This window comes from Adiantum capillus-veneris, chromosome 11 (genome assembly GCF_014529385.1).
Source record: "Adiantum capillus-veneris isolate H3 chromosome 11, ASM1452938v2, whole genome shotgun sequence".
In the NCBI taxonomy this organism is placed as follows: domain Eukaryota; kingdom Viridiplantae; phylum Streptophyta; class Polypodiopsida; order Polypodiales; family Pteridaceae; genus Adiantum; species Adiantum capillus-veneris.
The window spans coordinates 104,424,573-104,433,133 of NC_140941.1; the positions used below are offsets into that span (position 1 = coordinate 104,424,573).

At 43.7% G+C, this 8,561-nt stretch overlaps 1 protein-coding gene across 1 annotated transcript; it reads right to left on the bottom strand.

Moving 5' to 3' along the window:
- Nucleotides 1–4,473: 4,473 nt before the first annotated feature.
- On the bottom strand, nucleotides 4,474–8,315 carry LOC147447768 (pentatricopeptide repeat-containing protein At2g33680-like). The gene is made up of 2 exons (XM_086523483.1): nucleotides 8,013–8,315; nucleotides 4,474–7,854 (listed from the first exon to the last, which is right to left on the bottom strand). Exons 1-2 carry the CDS (start codon nucleotides 8,298–8,300, stop codon nucleotides 5,755–5,757), a joined length of 2,388 nt encoding a protein of 795 aa, XP_086379609.1. The 5' UTR covers nucleotides 8,301–8,315; the 3' UTR covers nucleotides 4,474–5,754.
- Between the last annotated feature and the right edge of the window lie 246 nt (nucleotides 8,316–8,561).

Below are 8,561 nucleotides of genomic sequence, written 5' to 3' on the forward strand. Positions count from 1 at the left end.
CTAAAAAATGAGGTCCATGGCGTGTTTCTTGGCATGCCCATCATTGGAGTAGGCATGGTAGCCGTGGTGTCATAAAGAGAAAGATGAACTAGACTTGGAAAAGTAAAGCTATCACTTGTAGGCTTAGATTGCACTGAGACCCTTGGCGAAACAACATATGGAGGATCCATCGGACTTACTGAGGGAGTCTCCATTTGCAATAAGGTCGGTTGTTTAGCCTTCTCTGTATCCAAGAATGTCATGAGACCCGTTGAAGGCATGTGGATCCCCTTGTTCTGACGCTCTAACTCAATGACCCTATGGATGATCTCACAAACTCTTTATTGTTGATCCTCCATACTAATAGCACCCATTGTGGATTGTAGGACATCTAACCAACCCACGTGATAGGTGTGACCTGTGTATAGGTCGGTTAGAGTTTTCGTTTGTAGTTCGTACTCCCAGTTATCATTTAAGAATGCTCCATCTAGGATTGAAGTGCTAGGGGTGTCCTTTGAGCTAGGTGCAATGTTGCTCTCTATGGGTTGGACCTTAGTGGTTGCTAAGTCAGACGTACTCGATTGCTCTCCTAGCAAGGGTATTGACATAGGGGCTTTCGCTTTTAACTCTTTTCGTTGCTCCGCCTTGCGTAAGCTCTCAATTTCCTTTTCCCTAGCCGCAATGATATATCGCTCAACCTCTTGCACTTCGACAAGGCTTCCACCATCGGGTAATATAATCTCGGAGGGAAATAACTCTGAAGAGTCAGGGGGTGCAGTGACGTGAATGGAGTATTCACGTGCACACTCTCTAAGGGCATAGGGTCTACATTGGTCATGAATGACGAATTTACTTTCCCACCCCCCTCATTTACATCATTAGCTCCATGTTCGGAGCGAGTGGCTCTACTGAAGGTTTCCTTCAAGTGGCTAAGCACGCTCAGTCCGGATCGTGGACCCATGGCATGCATATCTTGGCTTAAGCTATCGGGACTAGGCATTGGGAAACCCTCCATGACGTCGTAGTCAGAGGAAGAGTCACTAACCGCTATGTTTGGGTTTTTAGGTGGATATTGAGAATTCGCGTAAGTCGAAATTCTCTCTAGTTGCTCTGTCTCTAGCACATGATCAGAGCGCAGATGCATGTGTCAAAGCACCCTACAAGCGTCGGCGAATAACCTCAAAGGTTAACCGCTTACTTTTTAGGCGTCTGTTTTCACTCGTTTTTTAATGTTTTTTAATGATCGCATTTTTGATTAAATAGCTCAAAACGAGTGTATCACTCAGAGGGTCACGGTGTGTGTTACAACACAATATTCGGTCACCTGAAGCTCCGTTGGTTCTCAAAAAGGTCGATTTTTAGCTACGTGTGAGGTTAAAATACGTAATTTTAAAGGGCGACTGAAGCCTCACACTCAAACTTAGATTCGAGAGATATTCCCGATCCCGGTCCTACTTTTATTTATTTAGTTAATTATTTTTTATTTTTTTTGGGATAAGGTCGCCGCGGCTTGCGTGCGAGCACACACACACTCTATCTACCTACTTACAACTAATACACCTATTGTTACACATTAACACACTTCATTAGCTCTAACATATCTACTTTTTACTTACTGTACTTTACATTACACAAAACTAACAACCTTAATACTAACACCTTATCACACAGAAAACACAGTACCTTTCAAACCTTCATTAACAAAGAAATACACAGTAGCAAAACAAAATCCTTCTTCTCAACACACACACCTTCCTTCCCTACCTTTCCTACAATTGAAATTGCACCACAAAAGAAGCACAGAGTGCCACTCAAGCTTAGTGTATGGCATTTCCCGGCAACGGCGCCAAAAATGTGCGCGTCTGTCGCACGTGTCAATGTAAGGAACTTACCAATACACTGTGTGCAAGCCACAAATGGCTCCAAGCACGCAACTATTTTAAACTAGTAAGCTCAAAGATGGCGATGGTGTGTCATTCACCGCTCTACGCTTGCTGTCGTGGAGGATTCCTCGCTGCGAAGAAGGAGCCGCCGCTGCATCACGCTCAACCGCTTCGCTGCCGTCGTGCCATCGTTGGAATGCTCGATTGTACACACTCACTCTCTCTCTCTCTCTCTCTCTCTCTCTCTCTCTCTCACGCATACACACACACACAAGGAGATGAAGATGGAGCAAGAGCACTCTTCAATTGCACAAATGAGAGAATGGATGAATTTTAGGTTTAGTTGACTTTTATATGAGCTCGCCCCATTCACACTTGGGTGCCCATGATTAGCCAACTAATCCCTTGAATGTTCCAGTTAGAGTGCGCCTCTCATCGGCGATCACTCTTACCCTTTCCTATTGGACCGACAAACCCGGTACCTGACTTTACCAAGTAAATAATACGGAGTCTGTTTTAGGTGATAGGAATGTGCGTGAGGGTTAACAAAAACTCATCTATGAGTCACAAAATGCGATTATCTCATTTGATCCTTTTGAAAGTCGGGAATTGATGCACGAGGTCCTCTACCTAGGTCACAAACAAGTAAAGTCCTCTTCATTATGGGAGTAGACTATATAGCTACCACAACTATACTGAAGCGACTTTTATATCTATTGTAGATTTGATGTGCAATTATAAATTATTTCATATGGAAGGCCAAGATTGAGAGACAATTTGGTGGGAGAATCGACGAAGCAACTATTAAGGTTTGTCACCTCTCTAGTCGGTCCCGACGGAGTTGCTGCAAGTGCCCTAGTTTCTCCCAACCACTGACCATAGGAAGTGAGGGTTGTTTTGTGGCTGTGCCTGGCCTATGTGAGGTAGTTGCTCATTATTGGCTTGTTCTTGTTGTCTTTTTGCCCATCCAATATTGTTGGCAATGTAATATAGTTCACCTCTGGGTGGCCTAAGTTGGGGGCATTTTTCCTTGATAACCAATACCACTTGATTCCACCTACATGCCTGTTTTTAGGTAATTTCCCTTGTTTTCTCTATTTTAGAGTTGAGGGGTTATTTATTCAAGTAGGGAAAATTTTGGAGTCCCTATATAGGGAGCCCACCCCCTTGTACTTCATCCACATTATATCAGTTAAATGATTGTCACAGCTTACCAATGTTTAGGATTTCACTCTCTTCATCGATTTCTCTCTCTAGCATTTTTCATCTCTATACAATTTCTGCCAAATCGCCATCCCTCTCTAGCTTTGCTTGTGTTTTGTAAGATCTCTCTCCTTCTGTGCCCTCTTGCCCTAGGCGGCTCTCCCTTTGCGGGTACGTTGGAGGCCTAGGAGATCACCCCGACGGGGTTGCTCTTGATGGTTCCACATTCGAAGGTTGCTGCTGCCCGCCATCAAATTCGAAGAATCGTGCACCTATTGCCATTGTTTTAAGCCATATCCGTCCATCTTCCATTGCCACTTCCCATAGAAGCTAGGATAGAATGATGACATTCCTCTCCCTACTACCCTCAACATAACAACCTTGTGCAAAAGTAAATGGTATGGTTTGTAGGATAAGTACTAAGTAGGTGAGCTCTAGACCAATTTGTGGAACGTCACAGTTAAGCGCATATGCGCGGGAACAGTACTGGGATGGGTGTAATTCTATGGACATACATAACTATAATTCTATGGACATACATAACACTTGAGTGTAATTCTATGGACATACATAACTATAATTAGAACTTCTTTATGTTACACCCCTTGTCACCTTGTGCTCGATAGAGAAGCTATCTTACTATTGGAGTGAAATTGGCCGAGTGAAAATGTTGAGTGCTAGCATGTGGAGGAATCAGACCAAATGAGTAGCTTAAGCTTGACGATTTTTGATCTAGAATGATAAGAGCTAGCTAGAGTAGATGTTATCAATCATTTTTCTGTACGGGTAGAGCATCGTAGAGACGAAGATTCACCTAGAAAGATAAGAAGTTCATGCCTAGATGGGAGGGTCCATTTATCATTAGAAGGAAGTGTAACAATGGTAGTTAGAGACTACAAGATACAAGTGAAACCCTGCATAAAACCAAAGTAGATGGATAGAGATTGAAGCCTTACTTTTAAATATTTGACTCAAAGCTAATAATAGAGCTACTAGAAGAGATAAAGGAGTATTTTATAAAGTCTAGCCTCTCATTCACAATGGCATGCTTTTGGGCTAGTGTGGTTTAGCTCATGTGTCGAGCTTAGTTGGTTAGTTTTGGTTCCCTTGCATCATTTCATCTCGTTAACATCACCATCGTTAACTTACACATGTTGGCGGTGCATGCTCTCATGTTGCTTGTGTCCCAGATGCAACATAGCTAGGTGGTACTCCTATGAACGAGGCGGCTGGAGGTGTTTGCCCCATACGATGTGAAGCATGGACAGAAGGAGGTGTGCCCCCCCCCCCCCCCCCAATCGCGATTTTTGGGGGGTATCAATTGCTGTAGGGAATAGAACATCACACAAGTGTCCTAGACACACAAAAATCACGATTTTTGGGGGGTATCAATTGACTCACCATAGTGTGTATAAGCTTCAAGTTAACATGTGGACGCTTGAATTGAGTACCAGATGCCAATATCACACAAAACCGCCAAGGACAAACCGTCATTTCTTAGGTTTACTTGTAGGCCAAGTTTAGTTCCCAGACATTCCCAACGGTCCACAATCCCCCAAGATCTGTGCCAACTCATGGGTTGTAGATTCATCATTCCACCATCTTTATGGTGGTGTGTGAATATTCATATAGCCTAATTTCCATCCCAGAACAGCTCAGGCATTAGAAGCCCATTATTGTTGCGCAAAGCCTTGGCATGTCCCCATCTCTCGCTAAGACAAGTACATAGGCTCTCTCTCTCAGACATCCACCCAACGCCACATGGGTTCTAAGAATATTGAATGACAGTCAACTAGCCTTTTAGCCCTCACCAATTCTCCTAAAAGCATATTTGAAAGTCTCGTATTCAACCACATAAAGGTCCTAATCTGCTAGCGCCAAAATCTATGAATCTAATCCAAAACGTAAACATCCGTTCTATTACATTAACAATGAAGATAGTGTGTGTGATGCTCCTATACAACCATTCTATATGTACATACATACATATGGACAGCTTACTGACCGCAATTTCAGTCCATTAAAACCTCCCAATGCCATATTGTCTTACATAAGCAGAGGTTACGATAACCTCACATCAGTTATAATTTTTTCCTTGAAAAACATGGAGCTTGATCTGCATAAAGTACCAGATTCGCTGACTGCATAATGCAGGTAATCGATGAAGTTGCGAATGACAACCATTGGCGCTTTGCATCTTCTTGACAACCTGCATAGGCTTCCCTATGATATAGTATAGAGATTGTTCGGCTATGCTTGTTAATCGGCAGTTGCTGGTCACCAAGCACCAGCTGGGGCACCGCCTGTCCAGTTCACTGGGCCTGTTTGGCCAGTGCAGTTACATGGCCCGCACACATTGTACAAGTTCATGTTATTCAATAGTACAACAGATGCAGAGAGTTTCACCTGTGCAATCTCTCCTGTTCAGTTCTATTCTTTTCTTTTTCAATCATGAGAGAGGTGCACAGCCCACATGCACACACATTTCACTGAGCAATTCCCAATTGCATGTGTTGGTCCTGTGGGCTCAACAAAGCTACATTTAGTTGCCAGCCTCCCCATATGCCACAATATGCGCCACTCATAGTCTCACTACATCATTGAGATATCCTGCTCCATGTTTGCTTTGTAGTCGACCAACATCCTCACAAGGGAACTACTCAATACCCCAAGCAAGATCTGGCCTCGTTCATCCCTGCATTCTCACTCGCATCATTTTACTCCTCCTAGCATCAGGATATTTTGCAGCCTCTGCATATATGTTGCTAAGACAGACGTAAGCTTCATGATCAACACCATCCAGCCTTTTAGCATGCTCAAAGACCCAGCTTCCAAGCTTTATATTTCCCCATTTTTTACAACCACCCAGCAAAGAAATCCACATTGCAAGATTGACTGAAAGCGACATCTTCTCAATCACTGTCACTGCTTCATGAAGGTGGCCTGCACGGCCGAACAAATCAATCATACAGGTGTAATGGTCTGGATGCGGGAAAATGCCATACCTCGTGCTTAAAATCTCAAAGTACATTTGGCCCTTCTCTAAACACCCCTCATGACTGCAAGTGTTAAGAATGATTGTGCATGTGATTAAATCTGGTTTTGCACCTTCCTCTATCATTTCCTCAAGTAAATGGAAAACAACTTCAGCCTTCCCAAGCTGGGAGTATCCAACCATAAGTGCACTCCATGATGCTACATCTCGTGTGGACAATGCGTTGAATGACTCTTGGGCCTCCATGAGAAGGCCAAAATTAGCGTACATGTCTACCAATGCAGTGCTAATAGCCATAACACTTTCCAGCGAACCACGTCGCACAACATCAGCATGTATCTCTTGGCCTTTAAAGACGAATCCTGTGTTTCCACAGGCCTTGAGTATGCAAGCAAAGGTGATCGCATCTGGGAAGAGACCCTTCAGTTGCAGCTGTTCATAGCAATTCAGTGCTTCGTCACTGCGCCCATGCTGGACATACCCAGCGATAAGTGCTGTCCACGCGACTATATCTCGTGTTTGAACCTCATGAATGAACTCCTCTGCCTTCTCAAGTGCACCACATTTAGCATACATATCTACCAATGCATTTGCAACAACAGCATTTTTTTCTAACAAACACTGTCTCATAAGGTGCCCATGGATTTCCTGCCCCTTGTCTAAAGCTCCGATGCTGCCACAAGCTTTCAGAATGCCTGCGTAAGTGGTTGCATCTGGAGAGAAGCCATCAGAGAGCATTTGATCAAAACATTTAAGTGCCTCCTCCCCATGCCCTTGTTGTGTATAACCTGTGATTAATGCATTCCACGAGATTATATCTCGGACAATGAGCTTATCGAACACATCTCGTGCTTTTTCAAGGGCACCGCATTTAGCATACATGTCGATAACAGCATTTGCAACCACAACATGCTTATCCAATAAAAGATTTTTAACTATCTGACCATGTATCTCTTCACCCTTTTGCAAAGCTCCTACACTGCCACAAGCTTTCAAAACACAAGCAAAAGTGACTGCATTGGGAGGAACACCAGCATGTTGCATCTGCTCAAAGTAATACAAGGCTTCTTTACCATGCTTATGTTGGGCATATCCTGCTATCAATGCCGTCCAAGAGACCACATTTCGAACTGGAAGCTCATTAAACACTTCTTGGGCTTTTCCAAGGGAACCACATTTGGCGTACATATCTACAAGTGCAGTGCTAACGAGAACATCTTTTTCGAACAAATGCTCACTTGCAATTTGAGTGTGTATTTCTTGTCCCTTATCTAAAGCTCCTAGACTACCACAGGCTCTCAAGATGCAAGAAAGTGTGACTCTATCAGGAGAGCACGCCCCACGATTCATCTGCTCAAAGCACTTCATTGCTCTGCCACCTTGTCCATGTTGAACATAGCCTGCAATTAGTGCATTCCATGAAACCACATTCCGATCCGGAAGCTCATCAAATACCTCTTGTGCTTTCTCAAGTGCACCGCATTTTGCATACATGCTAATTAAGGCACTGCTAATATAATGGTTCTTTTCATGCAGCCGCATTTTCACAATGTCAGCGTGTAATTTGCTACCTTTGTCTAGATCCTTTCTCTTTGCACAAGCTTTGAGAGAGGCTACCAGAGTAGCAGCCCTCCTTGTATCTATACCATAATCAAGGTTTTGTAGTTTACTAGCCGGCAATTCCTTCTGCTCATTGTCCGCTTGCATCGCTTGGATCCATTCCTGCGTCTCACCCAAATCTCCATCTCCTCCTTTTGTAGGTAGCATGTCTCTTTTTCTTAGCTCTTCTTGAAACTGCATGCACACGAGCAAACAAAACTTGGGCGGTTGAACTCTCTCTCTCTCTCTCTCTCTCTCTCTCTCTCTCTCTCACACACACACACACACACACACACACACACACACACACACACGATGCATATTACACGCAAACCGATGACGCAATTCTGTACCTTCGTGTATCCATTGCCCACCTGTTGGTGGGAACTGCAATCGAGGGTCCCCACGAAGCTCCATATCCGAGGAGTAAATGGAGTCGAAGTAAACGCAGCAAGCTCTTCTCTGTGCGCTGTGGTTTGGCAGTCTGTGAAGCTGCAAACCTTTACCGGCTGCACAATAAGCTCGAGACACATAGTACACAAGCATGTGGTCAAATTTCCATCATATGACAAGACTTTCAATGTATAGTCCAAAGGAGCTAGCTCGGTTGATTGAGCATTTGTCCTCGTGACTCTGGTCATGGGTTCAAATGTGGCCAAGCAACCCTCGTAGTGCTCACGGACGCTCAATGCATCACCATGCACGAAAAAGTGCATTCTGCTACAAACAAAAAATGACTTTCTATGTATAAGACAAGTGATAAAATGAATCGGCATGCCACTTTGGAGGTAGTAGTGCTGGAGTGTATTGAGGTAGTAAGTGAGTGTGCTTGCTCTTTGCCATAAATCACTACAACTTGAGTGACCACAACTTTTTAAAAGTTAATAATGATTTGTGTTTAA

Coding starts and splice junctions, on each gene's coding strand:
- LOC147447768 (XM_086523483.1), bottom strand. CDS start 8,300: ATGACCAGAGTCACGAGGACAAATGCTCAATCAACCGAGCTAGCTCCT. Junction 7,855..8,012: donor TGGGCAATGGATACACGAAG/GTACAGAATTGC, acceptor GTGTGCATGCAG/TTTCAAGAAGAGCTAAGAAA.